This window comes from Aythya fuligula, chromosome 1 (assembly GCF_009819795.1).
Source record: "Aythya fuligula isolate bAytFul2 chromosome 1, bAytFul2.pri, whole genome shotgun sequence".
NCBI classification, from domain to species: domain Eukaryota; kingdom Metazoa; phylum Chordata; class Aves; order Anseriformes; family Anatidae; genus Aythya; species Aythya fuligula.
Genome location: NC_045559.1, coordinates 178397245 through 178416396, shown reverse-complemented (window position 1 = coordinate 178416396; position 19152 = coordinate 178397245). Strand labels below are relative to the sequence as shown.

The 19152-nt window shown below is 42.6% G+C and overlaps 1 protein-coding gene across 1 annotated transcript in view; it reads left to right on the top strand.

Annotated features, from left to right (window-relative positions):
- CAB39L (calcium binding protein 39 like) overlaps positions 1–18491 on the top strand; it is a 45941-nt gene extending 27450 nt beyond the window's left edge. Inside the window, 5 exon segments of the mRNA XM_032191882.1 lie at positions 3477–3645; positions 7510–7569; positions 9040–9105; positions 9792–9935; positions 16571–18491. Coding sequence (XP_032047773.1) covers positions 3477–3645; positions 7510–7569; positions 9040–9105; positions 9792–9935; positions 16571–16750 — 619 coding nt within the window. The 3' untranslated portion in view covers positions 16751–18491.
- Positions 18492–19152: the final 661 nt, after the last annotated feature.

Here is a 19152-nt window from a genome sequence, read left to right as displayed (position 1 = left end):
CATCTGTAGCAACCAGGAATATTAAAATGATAGTAAAAATTTCACGTTATGCATATGTGCTGCTGATGGACATGTCACTGAGGGTGACCTGAGCCAGTGGATGTATTTAAGTGGCATCAGTGACGTCCTTTTCTGAGGTGGGTGCAGCAGTGTGTCCGTGTTAGTTTGTGTCTCTGGCTCCTTCTTAATGTCTTGGCCATCTCCCTACAGCACTGCACTGTAAAAGAATTGCCATTTTACAAGTTTTTCCTATGAAAGTGCTATCAAATTCTTCAGCAGTACTCCAGAAGATGGTCACTGAGCACTAATGGTATCTGAGAAGTTGCTGTGTAATAATGTCTGATACCCTTCTGCCTTACCTAACCCACACAGGTCCACTGCCAGGGCTGCCTAGAAAAACAGTACTTCAAATACATACCTAAAGTAAGGGTAGGTTTCCTTACAAGCAGCTTGCTGGGTGCAGGCAGTGCGTGGTGCTTGTGCCCAGTGAATTGTGAGTACTTAGTGGTAAACACCCCCACTTGAAAATGTGACTTGAGGACATGTTTTCATATTTATTTAATACTAGGTGAATATATATGAAACTGAAATCTGCTTAAAGGAAAGTGGATTTGGCACGCTTGTGCCTTTTAGTGTTTGTTATATGACATTACTCAGAGAGAAAAAAAATATTCCAACCATGACCGTAAAAGAAACAGCCCGGGACTATTGTGAAGGCTTGTCATTGTTTTACTTGTATTGGATGCAAAATTTCCTCTGCCCCCTGACAGTCAGTTCCCAACAGTATCAACAAAAGGTTGCTTTTTCATTGCATAATGTGAGCTCTGTTGAGTGGGAAGGATCCTGAATCAGGGCTCCCTCCCAGTATTTCCTGCCTAATACTCCAGTGGCACTGCCAGTTTGAGATAATTGTTCCTACCTTTTAGGCTTCATTTTACTTGTTGGCTACTCCCTCCTGGATTCTCGGTTTCAGAAAAAACATGTAGCACATAATTCACTACTTACTACTGTTTTTTGTTTTTGTAAGTGAATTGACTTTGCTTCTGCATGAATACTTGCCTTTATGGTATCTTCTCTATGAGCAGGCTCTGTGTATGAATAGGATTTTAGATGAATACAATGTTTGGTATATAGAGTCCTTTGGTCCTTTATAATTTAAAATATTTTTCCTTTGTTCCTTTATAATTTAAAATATTTTTCCTTTGGTCCTTTATAATTTTAAATATTTCTCCTTTCTAGTACAGTGATGATAGCAGACTTTATGTTTGTGGCACTGTTTTCATCGTTTCTCATAAGTTACACATTTATAGGACCTTTTGTGAATATACATATCACGATGCATGCAATAGTGCTCAGTCACTGCCCAGATCTGTGTTGATCCCTTCATATGATAGTGCAGGTAAAGCTTTAATAGTTTGTTGTCTAAAGTTGCACAGTCCCTTGAGTTAAGATAAACTCAAGCTACAGAAGTTAGTGTAAAAGAAGATCAGAGTGTATCTGGCTGTCAAGACCTTTTGTCTTCCAGGCTTGATGTCCTCGTAATCTCCTTCCCATGCATCCATATCTTGTACCATCTTCTGCACTAGCCACAGAAGAAGAATTCTCTTTGCTCCACAGTGCATCTCTGCTCTCAGTCATGCCTCTTTTAGCCTCCACAATAAGTGTTTTGAAATATCTCAAGTCTATGATTTCCCTTTCTGATTGTCCCCAGTGGTCAGTATGTGGGCGTTTCTTTAGGTTGTAAGCTAATCATAGCAGAACTCTATTTTTTTTTTTTTTTGAAATACATCTCCATCATTCCTGCCTGATGGCTTGCATGTAAATGTGGGTGCAGATAACGTGTTGGTTATGACTGGGCAGCCTATAAGCTTCTTCCAGGCATACTCCAGGAGCCAAACCCAACTTCCCTCGCTTATGTGAACAGTCAAAGGTCCATGACCCAGCTCCAGATAATGGAGCATTTGACTAAGAATGATTCTGTTGATGCTGGTGTTTTAAGAAGTTATTGTGCTGGAAACAATGTAATTTGCTTTTATTCCAAACAAAATATTCCTTAGCCAAGTGTTAAATACTTTCCTGGCTGCTCTCCTAGGAGCAGCTCCGCCTCTTTCTGCTTGAAAATTAGTGTTCTTGTTAATGGAGTAGAGGAGAGGTGTGCCTTAACTGAAAGTGGTACGCCTGTTGTCTAAAGGCTTTCAAGTTCATGGTTGCAAATGCTCCCCAGAAGGAAACAAACAGGGGCTTGACCACGTGCATTTACTTGTGAGGGTGGGAAGTTTCATTTGCCTTTTTGGCATAGTGGTTCATTTTTCATTAAGCCAACTATTGTTGACATCAGGTTGAAGTATGCAGCTCTGGTATGCTCTCAAAACACTACAATTCTTTTAAATTGCATGCTGGTGGTAAATTTGAGGGCCCACTCACTCACAGCACAGATGGCATTTTGTCTTTTCTTTTCTTTTCTTTTTTCTTTTTTTTTTTTTTTTTTTTGGCCTAGTGCTGGGAATTAATTGTGAAAAGGAAAAATGATGCTGATAAGCTCTGGGTGATAATACACAGTTCTGATATAGTATAACCAGCTTATTGAAACAGTGTGTGCTTTCTGTCCCCTTGGATTTCATCACTTTCACATGACTAAATATTGTTGGAAGAGGTTCACTTCAATTCCTTCCTGACTGTTAGATTGCTTTTTTTTTTTTTTTTTTACTTTTTTCTTTTTTTCTCCAAATTGTGTTTCTAACAGCTTTGTTTTGGATTAACTCCAACTTTAAAGACATCAAGACTTTATAGAAATAGAAGATGATCTGAATTCCCTCCCCTCTGCCTCCCTTCCCAAGACTGCGAGGTGTGCTGGCTCCTCTCTGTGACTATGCCTGTGCCGTAATGGGATTGTAACTTGAGGAACAAATATTCAACTCCTGAGCAAACCCTTTGCCTCTGCAGAGGGGGGATTGAGCAAAATTCCTCCTAAACTGCAGGAAAGATTAAACTCTTCTTACCTTCCTCATTAGGCATTAATATTTGAGAGTGACATTCTCTAGAAGAGTGGGAGTTGCTGGGTGGCCATGAGGTGCTGTATTTTTCTTGGATAAACCAAGCAGCTCAGAATTACATCTGAAAAGGGAGATTATTGTATTTTATGGGCTTTGCTTTCTCATAAATGAAAGAAGGGTGAAGGAGTTCTGTTGAAACCTTAGGCACTCCCCACAGTCTTCACAGAGAGGAGGTGTAATGCACATTTACACTGAAATGTGCATTGGCTTGTAAAGACAGAGGTGAGGAGTGGGAAATGCTGGCAGCTCTGGCATTATGAGCTGCAGTCCTGAAGTTGCTCTGGTTCAGGGACACACTGTGCCTGTGCTGGACCCTCTCTGGCACATATTTCCTGTGCTACAAATTTCCCTATTGCTATAAAATCGCCTGCTTGTTTTTGGTCTTCTATGGTTTGATCTTTTTTGTTTCCTTCCATTCTCCAGATACGAATCCCCAAATATTGCCTTACGCTGTGGAATTATGCTGAGAGAGTGTATCCGGCACGAACCGTTAGCCAAAATCATACTTTTTTCGGAACAATTCAGAGACTTCTTCAAATATGTGGAAATGTCAACGTTTGATATAGCTTCTGATGCCTTTGCTACATTCAAGGTAAGTTATTTGATACCTGCACATTGGTGTTGAGTCAAAAAATGGCATTGCATCAGTAGTGGTCATTGAATATTATATTGCCTTTAAACTGGCTTTCTTATTGTTCAGTAAAAGATATAATTAGTCCTTGGTCAGTTTGTAAAAGGAGTCACAGCAGTGATCGCGTCTGTAAAGACTTTAGTTCAATACAGATTTACATTTCACTGATGTTCTTCATCTTGATACCCTAAGGCCTTTAATACAACCATTTAAAGCTCAAATTAATCATGCATTATGTACAGTTATCGTAGACCACATAACCTTTCATCTCTTTCTAACCTTCCCCTTGAGTAAAACCACTACCCATCACAACCACAAGCAGTGAATAGAAGGAATCATTTAGTTCACTTTTGAAATCCTGTAATTTTTGCTGAGCCTTCTGAGTCTGGCAGTTTCTTTAGACTAATGCTGTGCCCTTGGTTATTTTTACACGTCTGTGTGCTTACACTTGTGGCCCATGGTTCAGTGTAAGGACCATTGTGCTAAGAGGTCTTAGGTACAAGCACTGCAAAGGTGCGTGTTTGAAGAAGGCCTTGACACTACAGTGGCCCTAGTTTTGTGTGGTGGTACAGGGACTTCTGTCTTTTGATTTGAGACTGGTAACATTGAACGATTTGAAAGGTAAGATAAAGGAAAAAAGTCATGAAACACTTCTAGTCACAATTAAATCTTTACCACCTTCCTACTTGCAAGTGACAAATAAGTTTGTTATGGAGAACATGAGGGAAGGCTAAAAGGAGCCAGCTGCCATTTCCTGCTTTGGCCTCCTGGTAAGTCTGTGGCTGTCGGTGATGCTCTGTTGGTCCCTTCAGTGCAGCAGAAATGGTCCAAAAGCAGTAGGTGGGATTTGCCTGTTGCTGCAGGATTGAGTGCTGGGATCCAGGTGGCCTACGCTCTTCACAGAGTCTGTGTTTTGTACTAAAAATGAAGTTGGGTGAAGCTTGCCAAATTTCTTTGAATTTGTATGTGACTATCATCTTTTGTGGAACATGCTAATATACTTGTTGAGCCAAAATATACAGGGAAAACTGGTTAATTTCTGAAAAATAATTAAATGAGAAAATTATTTTCAGGTAAAGAATCATCTAAATATAGATAAAACTCTTTTTGTTTGTTTGTTTGTTTGTTTTTCCCCCTTTATTATTGGGTTCTTTGCTGTCATAGAAACGAGTAGTTCATTTTGTTCATTCTTCATTCTCAGAGCTAATTAGAAATATGATTAGATAGATCTTGGGAACAACTGTAAGAAATCTTAGCTCAGCAGGTTAACACATGCTGAGACCCGGCCTCAGTTTTCACTTACCTATTGAGTGGGGTAGAGACTTGCAGGATGGAAAGTGTTGCATTCTCAAGTAATGAATGGAGCAGGATTCAAAATTCAAAGCACCCACTAATTGATAGCAGTATCTTTCAGTTGTTTTAAGTTGTGCTGCCTTTGTGTTCATTTGGTAAATGTTATGAAAGTGGAAGTAGCACAGAAATCGAGACAAATAAAAGTATGTGTATAGGACTGTAGAAAAATGCTGAGCCACATCTGCACTATTTAAATCCTCCATCTCTGGAGTTTTACCCTATCTTTGGAGGAGTTTTTGTCTCTGGTCAGGAAAAGTGTTCTTGGACTCTGTTCCCAGCCTGACAGGAGAGATTTGCATCATTTGCCCAGGTGCTGCTCTGAGCATGACAGCAGAACATGTGGTTGAGTGTTGGGGATGGTTTTTACCCCAACCAGGAGGCAGGATGTGGACATGGGTCACTTCAGCTGCAATAGGGGCTACAGACTGCTGTGACCCTCCCAAGGCAAGAGGGATTGATTGACCTTCATGGATCTACAGCTGTGGAGCTTATTTCTGCCCCCCTGTGAGCCAAGCGTATTTTTAGCAGGATTTAAAAATAGGATTCTACATCCTCACGTGCTTTGGAAAGAGAGGAGTGAGAGGGCAGTTCATAGGTGAGAAATCACCTCATAAAGTGCTTGGAGCAATCTATAAAACTGCATTTTTCTAAAATTACCTTTTAGCACCTGAGACATGGCCAGTTCTGGAAATAAATCAGCTGTTCACCTCATCTTCTGACTATTACTCTAAAATATCTGGAACAGCAAGAAGTGATATGGAAGCAATTGAATCATGAAATGTGGAGCTAACTCATTTCTAATGCCATATAAATAAGTGCTGCCTATGATTGCTTACTGGCTGGATTACTGAACTCAGTGTTTTCAGTTCTGCTTCCCCTGTTTTGGGTTTGCAGTGTTGCCACCAGGGTGTCTGGTTGAGAGCTGGAAGCCTTGGATAGTCTACGCACCAGAGGAGGGTTTAATTAAATGTGCATTAAAGTCTGAGGATATTTATAGTAGGAAAGTATTGGAATTTTTTATGAACTTGAGATGTGCTTCTTAATTAAATTCAGCCAGGTGTGCAGCAGAGGGGAAACAGAGCTGCTAAAAATGCAGAGGAAAACAGCTTGTATTTAGAGAGTCAGCTGCGGAGAGTACCAGGAGAGGGTGGAAAGAGTGCTGATTGAATACTGCTGCTCCACACTGTCTTGTGATTTTCTATGAAAAACTCACTTTGGATTACATTCCGTTTGTGCCCCCTATTGAAAAATGTTGTACTTGCCTCGTAAGTGCCCTGCATCAAAGCTTGTGAGCCACATTTGTTGTGCTCAGCCTTTCAAACCGGTATCATTGCAATCCTGCTAAATAAAGGGATGTATTAAAGCATAATGTACCCTGCTTTCCTCTTATAATTGATGGTAAAAATAAATTAAAGGATTAGTATGTAAAGAATTCATTTTATTTGTGATGCTGTAGAGGATGTGGCGGTGCATCTACTTCAACAAGGCTGTTTAGGTTTCTGACGGTGGTTAAGGAAACCAAGGAAAAGATGATGAAAAAGATACCAGAAAGTGATTCACTGAAAAAACAGCAACTTGAATGGACCTCATCAGGCATCTATTGTCATCAGTGTTATGTTTTAAAAGAGGAAAAAAAGATACAAATTAAACTTAAATGCCTCAAACTGGCCACTTCAGTTACAGCTATTCATGCAGTAAAGAGACTTGATTTCATCTGGAGCCGAACATTTGCATCTCTGCTGCTGAGCACCAGCAGCATTCCCATTCTGAGAGAGAGGGTGCTCCCATTTGAATTGGTTAGCCACCTTTTGGGACGGGATGCCTGCTGTGCAGCTTCGGCTGTCTAAAAGGTCTCTGCTGCTGCTTGTGTTGGGAAGCCCACCTTAGGCAGAAAAACAGCAGGAATGCGTCCCGTCTACCTGAGGCCTCCCATTTTGGGGATGGAATGGACGTGGAGGGAACCTGGAGTTGAATTTGAGATTTGAGAAGCTGAATTTGAGATTGCCTTTTTACATTCAGTGGAGATGAGCAATAACAATCGGTAAAACTTCATAATTTTCCAGTTATGGGTCAGAATGGAGATCCTTTTTGGTTGTGGGATCTAAGCTGATCCCTTCATAAAGGGTTGTTTTACTTTCCTCCTTTTCCTCACCCCAGTTTATTGTAAGTACTGTGCACAATGACCATAAAACATAAGGGTAAAGGGTGGGAGGAAGAAGGAATATAAAGAGCTTTGGAATGGCTTTGTGTTGATTCTGTTCACACCGAATGAATTCTCCATAAAATGCTAATAAACACACAGCTGAATTCCATGCAGCATAATTTTTAAATGCTTTTTGTTTATGGAAATCATGTTGGAAATATCTCCTGAAAGATGAAGTGCTAAAAAAAAAATACTAAAACATATTAGAGAATAAAGGGACAATTGAATGGGCAAACTCTCTAAGGGAACCTTTCTCTGCTCTTTTCCAGGACCTGTTAACAAGACACAAGTTGCTGGTAGCAGAATTTCTGGAACAAAACTACGATACAGTAAGTACAAATGACAGAAGAACTTTATAAAATCTCGTCATGCTTAGCTAGAAGAACCGTGCTTTCAGTAGTGGAGGATTTCATGCTCCACATAAAACAGTCATGCAGGATTGCAAAACTAAGCATTGCTTTTACTAAATGTGGTGTTTGAAATACAGGTATCCGCACAGCTCACATCCACAGGGGACAGGTGCCAAGTTTTCAGGAGAACTCAAAGTTTAAAAACAAGTTTTATTCATATCCATACTGTATCTCCTCATAGGTGAATGGAGCCGCAAACAGTATTTAGGTAGACCGTGGGGAAAAGTGTTTACATTTCTAAACAGTTTTGTGGTATTCCAGCATTGGTAGGGCCATAGCAGTGCAACTTGCAATACTTGGGACAGAGGAGAAGAAGTTTTAGCGTTGCTGAAAATTACATGCACCTAAGTGGGAGACAGAGATGCCACTATTCTCCTTACCATCCTAAATCAATTAGTCCCTTGGTTTGTTGCCATTTTTCACTTTGACTTTTTGACTCCGTTTTGAATCAAATGTCGGTCAAAAAAATTCCACTGGAATCAACTGAAATTGGTCTGATACGGATAATGGAACGAGGCTAGAGGTTATGTTCTTGTGTTACCTCAGGTATTCTTTATTTCATTGCCAAAGTAAAAAGGCCGATGACTATTTCTTTCATTCTAGAATTACCAAAAAGGTTAAATAAAGATCAGGCTGGTTATTGCTGAGTCACACATGCAGCTTAGCTGGAGCAAATTTAGTGTTTCTGCTCATCTTTCCTCTGTTAGTACTGCAGGACTACAGTGGAACAGGCTCCCTTCTACGCTTACTGAAGGTTTAAAATTGAAGAATAAATAGTGGGCATTAGGTTATTTTTTTTTTTTTTTTGATGATTCTAGGACAGTGGTGGGTTTATTTTGCTTGTTTGATCGATGAACATTTTCTTGACCTTAGAATTTCTTTTACCACCTGCAAAAAGCCAACATGCTCCTGGTGATCCTCATTCTGCAAAGCACTTTAATGAGTGAGGGTGTTGAAGGCAGGGGGCAGCTCACAAAGAGCTTTTGGCACATGCCAGTATGGGATGCACTGTCACCAGTTTGGGCTGCTGCATTAAATTGCAAGTAAAAGTAAAACACAGCCACGCGTCCCAGCAGCAGATTTACTCTCTCGTAAAAGAAGGCTGTACAGGCACTGGCTGACTTCTGTGCGAGCTGGCTCATGCTGCCTTCTGTTACATCCAGTCCATATGTGGTATCGCTCCGTGTAGCATTTGGCAGATGAGTATTACTGGGCATTAATTCACTACGTGCTAGCAAGCAGAGAAAAAAGGCCACAAGAGCTTGGCCTGCCATTGCGGTGAGGTGTGAGAGGGTGGCACTGCTGCTGCCTCTGCTGCTCCTCCGGGGTGGAAGGACAAGAAGGAAGGATGGGCATGAATTGAATGCATTTGTTTTCTTTTTACTCTAGATCTTTGAGGATTATGAAAAACTCATCAATTCTGAGAATTACGTAACAAAGAGACAATCTTTGAAGGTAAAGCAACACTTTTCAGCACTTCCCTTCAAAATTTGTAATTCGTGTTATGAAGAATATCTAAATGCATATATGGCAATGAAGTAATCATGTAATGTCTAACAAAAAAGAAATGAATGTCTGGGGACGCTTTTCATACAATGCACAAGAGCTTGCTGTGAATTTTATTTCCTGGATCTCTATGGAAGCATTGGACTGTTCCTATGCAACAAGCACCATCATTTTTCCTCTGACCTCAAATTTGTACTTCAATTCAGAACATAAGTTAAAATGGACTTGAGAGTAACATCATGGCCCCTGTTTGTTCATTGCTTCTGGCCACCGCAGCACCATGTCTGACATGGAATGCAGATGGGACCAAATAGATGTGTTAACATAAAGTCTGAGAGAAATTAAAGGTGTCTTTGTGGGACAGTTGCACTACATTTGCTTCTGTCCCAGCTGGCTCACACCAGCTCCTATTACATTCAGTCCGTATGTGGTAACCTTTTCTGTAATGTTTGGAAAATGGGCATTAAGTAACTTACTACGTGAGCACAAGTCTAGTTTGTTTGTTTTTTTTTTTAATGTATTGACATCAAAAACTCTTAAGACAAACATTAACATATGCTGTTGCTTTCTTTGCCTTCAATAATCAAGTGATAACCTTTTGTTTGTTTGTTTGTTTTGTGTAATTTTCTCTATAGCTTCTGGGTGAACTGATTCTGGACCGACACAACTTTGCCATCATGACAAAATACATCAGCAAACCAGAGAATCTGAAGCTGATGATGAACTTGCTGCGAGATAAAAGCCCCAACATTCAATTTGAAGCATTCCACGTGTTCAAGGTGAGCTAGCGGGAGCTGTGCAGATGGCAGACTTTCTTTTCTGCTCAGAAAAGTATCTTTCAAAGAGGGCAAGAGAAATGCCTCAAAAATAAGGCTAAAGGGTAGGGTTTACAGTTGTCTCAGTTGTTTGAGAACATCCTTATTGAAAACCTCTCTATCACACAGCCTCTGTCTGTTTTGTCTCACTTTCAGGTGAGATCTAATGCAGCATCATTTCAGTTTGGGCTGAGGGTAGTCCCTCACACAGGGGTGAGGTGGATGGTAACATACCAAAATACACAGTTCCTAGATATTATCTAGGGTCCTTTCCTCAGCTCTTAGGTATTTTACTGTGTGATTCTGGGTAAGTATATTAAAACAAACAAACAAAAACAACCAACCAACCAAAAAAAAAACAAAACACAAAACAACAACAGTGTCTTACAACTCTACATTAAGACCAAAAGTAGGCAGTGCTAGCACTGTGCATCAATGTGAACACAATTTGCTTTTAAAGGTATTGAAAAGATTTGATAGATCTGAGCTTGAAATAAGTTTAATCCTTCCTTCCTTTTGCACTGATCATTAGCACAGTCTTAAACAATTACAAGACCCATCTAGCATCCTCTTTTTCACTGATTAATGTTAACAGGTGAATAGTTTACTGTTTTCCTCTCAAAAAAAAGAGCTCTGCTCTCAATCAGAGGTGAATTGAATTGTTACTGTGGAAGGCTACCTTTAATTTGGAGATACTGTATTCATTTCAAACTATGCAAATAGAGCTGCTAATAATTTTCAGAAGAGGGGAGTGTGTGAGGACAGTCTTCCCCAAGATGGTTAGGGAAGATACCAGATCACAGATCACCCTCCACAAATTCAGGATGGCTTGTTGAGTTCTGTAGTTCTGCCATCTCTCATTTAGCAAGAAGCTTTCAGGTCTTTGGCATGGAGGTTTAGAGGATGTACAGCTTCTCCAAAATGCTTTTCATTTACCAAAAAAAAAAAAAAAAGAGTCTCAAGGAGGATTAAGATAAAAAAAAAAAAATCCCTCTCTGAAATAAGCAGCTTGGTAAGCTGTTCCCTTGCTCACTTCCTCCGTCACCAGCTGAACCACTGTGAGCAACTTCTCCTCCTCTTCCTCCTTATCAGGAGGTCTGTGGCTCCAAGATAAGAGAGCAGTCAGGCTCAGAACACTTGCAGCCTTTGAGATGCCTGTGGAGGGAAGGGATCAGAGGATTGGGGTCTGCTTGCCACTCTGTGAACAAATGCCAGCTTTCTGTGTATGAAACAGATGAATTGCTGGTCCTGTACTAATGATAGGCATGGCCTGGGCCTTGGGAACAGCTGATTTTACTTACTGTAAGAAGCATTTGAAAGGATTTTGAGTAATTTGTAAGGATTCCATTGTGCAACTGTGTTGATGTTGCTCCTTCCCATTCCTTCCTTCTTTTCCTTTACCACCAGGCCGTGTCCCATTTCCCGTTAGAGTGCAGGTTTTGTAGGCTCAGCCTTGCTCAACCACAATTGCTGCCATGTGGATGTAATGCTGAGGCCTTCAGGTGCCCGGCAAAATAAACAGTGCGTGATGATAAAGCTGTGTCTCTTCAGTTCAAAGCACCAAACTCTGTCCTCAGATGCTATCCTCCATGGGATGTTGATGTTTTTTTTCAGTAGTACCCATCAGCAGCATTTAAGTGGTGCCTTACTCTAGCTCATATCCATAAATTTCGTTGTGTGGGAACTGCAGGCTTGGAGCAGCAGCTGATCAGCTGGAAATTGCTTCTTTATCCCTAGCAGCAGCACACCAGAGCAACTCTAGAAGCTCAGCAAAGCTCCTCTGCTAGGTCCTCACTGAGGGCATGGGTTATCTGGATCTGGAAGCATTCAGCTTCTCCCAGGTGGGCAGGGGAGGTATAGGATATATTATAGGAAATCCTGTTGTGAACCAGCTTGGTAGAGAAGGCCAGAGAAGGGTGTTTTCCTCTGATTTCACTTTTTACTCTAACTTCTGGAGAATTAATAAAGGAAATCCTTAGATATTCAAGAGAAGAGGGAAAAACATTTCTCCTTTCTTGTGCCCTGCTCTGCAGTGTGTCCCTGCCTGCTCTTTCTGGGTTACTGTCCCCGAACCCAATTCTCTTGTCAGCTGTAATAATGCTGTGCTAATGTAACTGGGAGAGGAATCTGGTCCTCAGCTTTTAATCTCATAAATTTTAAACTGTGTCTGCATTTTTAAAATGAGCTTGCAAAACACCTCTGGTTGAAAAAACCCTGGTTGAAATTACAGCAGACTAACCACAGTTACTTGAAATCAAAGGCCTGCTGAGAAGCAGATACTCGCTGCTCTGTCTCAGCTGCCAAAAGATTGGGGTTTAAATTACCTGAGTGAGATGTTTCACCAGTTAGACACATCTGAAATGAAAAAGTGCTTGTTTTGTAAGCGCTCAGGTTTCAACTTTCCCCATGCCCCAGCTAACCCCCAGAAAGGCATATAACTCTTGGGTCTGGAGGCAATTTCTTATTATTCAGGATCCAAAACTATAAGGCAGAGACTAAAATGATGAGCACCTCATGTACACAAATATTTTGCGGGAGTGTTTGATGGCTGACAACACCCTTTGAGCTCTGGGAACATTTGCTCATCCAGAATGCTTTCCATGGGAAATCGAGGACAACCAGAGTGCCTTCTTGTAGTACCTGCTTCCATTTTCCTCCCAGGAGATGCTTGATCTTCCTCCTGGCTTCCTCCTCCTGTTCCATTTGCCTGAACAAGGTGGAGTTTCTGCCTTGCAGCATCATCCTAAGGGCACTTTGTAAAGCTGGGTGTCCCACACAGTGTATGCATGAAGATTAGCCAATATTTCATCATTAGGAAAAGCAAATACACAGCCCACCTCTTCCCTTCTCCCCCAGAGATGTTCCAGTGGGGACCCAGAGCTGTGGGCTTTGACAGTCACCAGTCTCCTCTGCCCTGATTTCTCAGCCTTGAGCATCCACACTTCGAGGACCACATGTTAGGAATGTAATCCTCCCATGGTGGATTTGTGGCAGTTTTTAGTGGAGCCTGCTGTGAGCTTGCCTGAAGGGGAGAGCACAGCTTTACATGAACGCAGAGCAGGTCATCCTTTGACCTAATGCATTTACAAATAAAAGCTAATAACGAGCCCTCTTGGCTGTCACATAAACAAATTAGCTTATTTTGAGGAAAACACCCCGGAGTGGTGAATCAGGATTATGTAACTTTCTTGTTCTTAAGCAGACATTTAGCAAGATATATTTTACTGTTTAAAACTAAAAATAGACCGGGTACACTGTGTTTTGTGACCTTAGCTTAATTTTTCCGTTCTCTTCCCTGCGCATTGCAGAGCAACCTCTCGCTCTGCAAATGGTCTCAGATAATTTGACCGTACTGACAGCTTCCTCTTGATAGGAAGCTGAACCCAAGTGTGTGTGGATGTGTCTGTCCTCTCCGCCTATTAAGCTGGAGAGTTTGTAGGGCAAGAAATGCAAAGCATGACAGTACAAGCAACGTGAACCGTGAGGCACTTCTGTCTGCAGTTTCCTGCCACGGTAAGATTGTGCTTGACCCCAAATGAAGTCTTAAAATATTCAGGGTATCCAAGCCCTGTTCTGCTGGAGTCCCAGAAGATGGTGGTTGCTGGTCATTAATTGTAAGGAAACAAGGTCAGATTCTCTAATCAAGCAATTTTGGTATTTGTTTGGGGAGGAAAAAAAAAACAACAACAACACAGCGTATGACTTTTAATGCAGAAGAGAGCAAGAGGCAACTTTGGGCAACTTTTTCTGAGTTGATTTTCATTCCAGGCCTTTTAAAAATATTCACAAAACGGAACTGTGCTGAAACGGCTATTTTTAGAGTAGGAATTTTAATACAAGTGCTCTCTTTATTTTGGGTCTCTCTCTCTCATATATCAGAATTAAGTGTACTCTAGGACACACAATCTTTTATAGCAAAACCATGGGTGAAACGGACTTTCTGTGAAGTGTTTTAGCTGAAGTTAAAATTCATTTCAGTAAAAATGTTCCAGCTAGCATTAGCAATGATTTCTATTTACAGAGAGCTGCAAAAGAGACTTGTGAATACGGGGCGCTCTTTTTTAACCACAAAATGTTCTGGTGGTCCTAATCCTGGCCTTTTGTGGATCTGATCAGTTGATACTTGCAGAACTTATTTTGTTTGCTTAGCTGAAGCATTGAATAACATTTCAGGAATTTTCTGGGCCTTTAACGTTCTCTCTTTACGAGTCCCTTTTGACAATGAGCAAGACTGGCAGTCAAGATGATCTTTGTTTGGATGTTCAGTCTGACAGTTTTGCAAGGGGATGATAATAATCTATAAATAATCGAGCCGGAAGATAAACAGGATGTGATGTCTTCTATTAAACTAGATCCTTTAATTATTTACTACGGTAATACCAGTTGCAGAACCAGCACGAAATGCTGGCATTTACTAGGTTTATCGCCAAAACCTTTGTTATGTTTGCTGACCAGATGGGTTTTTACGAGAAGAATTATGCAGATTTGTTGATTTTTGAGAGTCAGCCTTTCATTATCTTTGTAACGAGGCCTAATGCTTGCTGAAGGAAGATGTCCTTCACCTTCCTTCATGGAGATGCCCTTCAGGATCAGGCCTTCTGTAATACATCCCAAAAGGTCACAGAGGAGGAACCGAACTCCAGAATGAAAACCTTGCAGCAAAGCTTTGTAATGGATGTTTTCCTCATCCCGGCCTTCAGGCTCATGTTCTGCTTTTCTCAAAGGAAGCTGGTCCACAGGACTTGGGGCTTACCACGTCCCCAAGCCCTAGAAGGATCAGCACGATGGCCTCCTGTGGGTCAGCGCGTGGGGCTGCTGGAGCTGAGAGCGTGAGCTGCCGCAGTCTCAGCCAGAGCCAAGCACTCATACCCATGAGACTTCAAGATCCATATTCCCTAGATAAGGCACAGAGTGGAAAGCTGTCAAGTACATTCAGATTTACATTCCCAAACCCTTTGTTTCTCAGACTGAGGGGAAACAATGGAGCGGTAGCAGAATATCGAAGTTATTTGCAAGGGAAGGGGTATTGCTTTCAAATGTAGCAGGCAGTGATAGAATAATTAGCTACTGACAGTCCATCAAGCATAATGAGAGCTGGGAATTGGACACCCCATGGGCTCGCAAATATGTGTCCCTGGCAAGGTGTTACGTTTTGAAGGCTTGGAGCATCGTGCAGGAAAGCTGTTATCGTAGGGTGGCTGCTCTGAAGGGACTCTTGAAGAGTTCGGGCTATGGGTGCTACTGTTGTGAATTTTTAGGGTGGCATGTAGGCATAAATACACATATATATGTAAATATATATATATTTAAGATGATAGCTCAAGGTAATCAAAGAAAGGTGATGTAGAGGCCTGTGCAGGGGGCGTGAATAACTGGGGATGTTCCACCATCACAGGGACCGTGGCCTGGCCACACAGAGCACGGTGTGTGCATGTTCCCCCTCACGTAACACTGTGATTACATGATGTATCCCAGCTTTTCACGTGGCCAAAATCGCAGGGAGGAGAAACCTGCAGAGGAGCCCCAGGTCTGGAGCCAGCAGCCCCGGGGCTGGGCCGAGCGCTCGGCCGGACAAAATGCCATTCAGCGCTGTCAGCAGATGTTTGTTTTTACTCTGGTTTGAACAGGCTTGGAGGGAAACTGGCCGCTTTCCAGTCCTGTCCATCCTTAATTTCTTCTCGTCGGGTAGAGAATAACTCGAGTTATTTATGTCGTTGCACAAGCGCTCAGGCGCTGTTTTGTTTGACCAGCCATGGCAACCTCGGCCCAAGCCAGATGTGGGAACTCCTCCTGTGGTGGCCAGGGGGTGCAATGTACGTGTTCCCTCTGCCTGGTGTCCTCACAGCCCCACTCTCTGTGGTGTCCTGAGCTCCCTGGGCAGAGCCCATCACCGCTGGCTTGGAGTTTCCTGCGTAAGGCAGAGAAAATGTTAAAGAAACAGCATGTGGGGTTGTGTTTGCAGTTGGAAGGCCGGGGCTGGAGGTTTTAGGTTTTACAAGAGGAAAAACCAAGGCACAGCTAGGCTTAGCCTTTAAAGTCGCTGCATGACAAGACCAGTAAGCCCACGGGACTGGTGAGCATCTGAGCCTCACATCACCTCCCTGCTCCGGAGCTGGATGCGCCCCGGCGCTGCTGCACCTGCTGCTGTAAATTTCCACGCTCCCGTGGATGGATTAGGCCGGGGGAAGCGAAGCCTCTGACGTGTCTCCCAAACCAAAACAAAGCTGGCAGGTCTAATTTTAGGCCTGGTTTAGTATGGAAATGATATCAGACCTGACACAAAGCCTTTCCGTTCTCCTGATAATTAATTTATGTGTAGTAAGTGCTGCGTGTGGGAGAGGCTGGGAATTGATAGCCCGCTCTCAACAGCTGCGTTTGCAATCAAATACTTGATCAACAAAGAAGCAAAAATAAGGGGAAACGATGCCACACGCAGGCACGGCTTTGCTCAGGTTGCTGTTGAACCAACGTGTTTGTAACTCCTCTCCCCGTGCCCTGGGACAAGAGAATAACTTGTGGCAATATTGTGTGTGACTGATTGTTCCTCTCTCTCTTTCTCTTTTCTCTCTCTGCCGTGCCTGGTTTTGTTTGCATGTTAGGTTTTTGTGGCCAGTCCAAACAAAACACAGCCCATCGTGGAGATCCTGTTGAAAAACCAACCCAAGCTAATTGAGTTTCTGAGCAATTTCCAGAAAGAAAGGACGGATGACGAACAGTTCACTGATGAGAAGAACTACCTGATTAAGCAAATCCGAGACTTGAAAAAGCCAACAGCTTGAAGAACTCCACTCATTTTCCACTGTAGGCATTAATCTCATCTGTTAAGTTCCTCCGTGTCCCTTAAACACCACGATAGTGCTTGAGAAGGCACAAGTGCCTGTTTTTGTTGTGTTGTTTTTTTTTTTTTTAATTTTGTCTTTGTTCCTAGATGTCAGGAGTATAGGGGTTTTACATGGAAACTAAAAAAAAAAATAAATACAAAACCTAGAATAATATATTATTTTTAATCAAGACTATAATTATTTATGTCAGTTTAGAACCTGTTTGTAATAGAAGCTGGTTTGACAGATTTCTCTGTTTGTGCTCAAGGAGGACGAACCTATTTTGCTTAACTTTATCGGCAAACCTGAGCTGTTGGTGAGTGCACAAAGTAGGTCTTCTGAGGACTAATGCTCTTCCTTTGCACCTGTAGTTGTGACTTTGGTTTAGTGCTGCACACACACAAGACTGTGAAAGAGTACATTTGTCTCTGGAGTTAGCTGCAGTTAGAGATTCCGTTCTTTAGTCAAAACAGCGGGAGATTAAACGCAGTGAAGATCACATTTTCACTTCATTTTTGTGTTCTTTCATCTTTAAGATTTTCTTTACCCTAGATCAGAGGTTTTCTATTCAGTCTGTGCTAGGGAAGTGGACGAAGACATCAGCCAGCTGAGCTGTTTCTGCCAGCCTCCTGTTTTCCTGCACATGATCTACCTGGTGCTAGGGCACAGGCTGTTCCCTTTGTTTTCTGGCCAGACTGATGGGACCACATAGTCACCAGTGGGAGGAAGGCAAGAGCATCCCCTCCCTCTGTCAGGGCCCGTGTGGCATTACTAATAAAACGCTCCTGCTCCTACTAAACCCAGCAAGAAGCCTGTCCCCAGTCTCGGTGCGTGGTGGCCAGAGCTGTGTGGTTGAACCCCACCAAGCGTTGAGCCCTGGCACTGCCGTGGGTCACGGGCTGGTCCTTCGCGCTTCCTGGTGCTGGGAGTGCTTTGGCCAAGATTTTTACATCTGGGTGTTGAAAAGAAGGCTCCCGATTATAAATGGCCTCAGCCTGAGCCACCTAAGTGGCCCCTGGAGCCATTCGGGGGCTGCACGTGCTCTCAAAGCTGAGAGCATTTATTGGGTACCTAAATCAGGTTTAGCATCCCTAGGCACCTCAGGCTGCTTCGTGGCTGGTGTTTTCTGTCCTTGTTCATTCAGGTGTGAATTCGGGTTCCGTGGCAGGTTTCAGAAGGGAAATCATTGCACTGCTCACGTTTTAAGTTTAATAAGCTCTGCGGTCCAAACAGTGTTTCCCAGGTGTGTTTGAACAGTTTTTTGGGTGTCTTTTGTATTCTAGTGGGGGAAATGAAAATGTTACTCTGATGCTTTATTGGGAAGTGGAGTTTGAGAGCAGGGAGTGGAAAGTTCTTGAGTTTTTCTTGACAGCCTAAGTTCTGAGTTTTCCTGTTTGTTATGAGGCAGTTATCTAGCTAAAGCTATAGCTAACGCTTCAGGTAAAAAGGTGAAACTGAACTGTAAAAACAGAACAAGACTTTTTCCTTCGTAAAGCGGTTGTATATTGGGGTGACTGATACTTTAATTTATGCGCTTTAGAAAAGAAATGAAACTGAACAGATTGTAGAGTCACTTTTTTGGTTTATTTTATTTTTTTCAGATGTCAGATATACACAAAAAATGTACATCTTAGTTGCCTGGAATTTAAAAAGAAAATATTTACAAGCTATTAAAGGCATGATTACTGATTACCCGTTATTTCTATTTGTTATTTTTTTCCCTCTTGCCTTTCGGGATAGCGGCACTGCGCGGTGCTAAATTCCCTCTCTCCTTTGCCAAGCGGTTTCAGCAGACGGAGAGAGACAGATGAGCACTTTCTTCAGAGCTCATCCATCCCTGCTGCGAGCATCACAACTGCAGCCCTTGCTGGCAGGGGGCCTGGCAGCCCAGGCTGCCGTCCAGCTTCGCCTGCCTGTGGCCTTCACCCCCGGTGCTATCAGAGGAATGCTCGCTGCTCGATAAGGGAGTATCTCCAGAGCAGCAGTCCTCGGAGCTAGCTGCTCTGATCCTCTGAGATCTGGAGCCCGAAGCTGAAGGGTGGGACCCGTCTCCAGGGCTGGATTAACGCAGAGGCACGTGGCCATTGCCTCAGCCTCTGGAGTTGCAGAGCATCAGGCTTCCAGCCTGCGCTTGGAAAAAGTGCCTAACGGTGTGTTTGTGGGGAATGCCTCCGTGTGACAGCGTGAGTGGGACCTGTGCAGAGGTGCCCATAGCGTCAGCCTTACCCAGGAGTAAGGGGCAAGGAGGGCTTGTGGAAAAGGTGTGTGTGTTTGTACATGCAGCTGAATGAGAGAGGAAAAGGGGTGGGCTTGCAGTGAAGTGATGTGTCAGGCTCCGTGTGGCTTGTCATAAAAAAAAA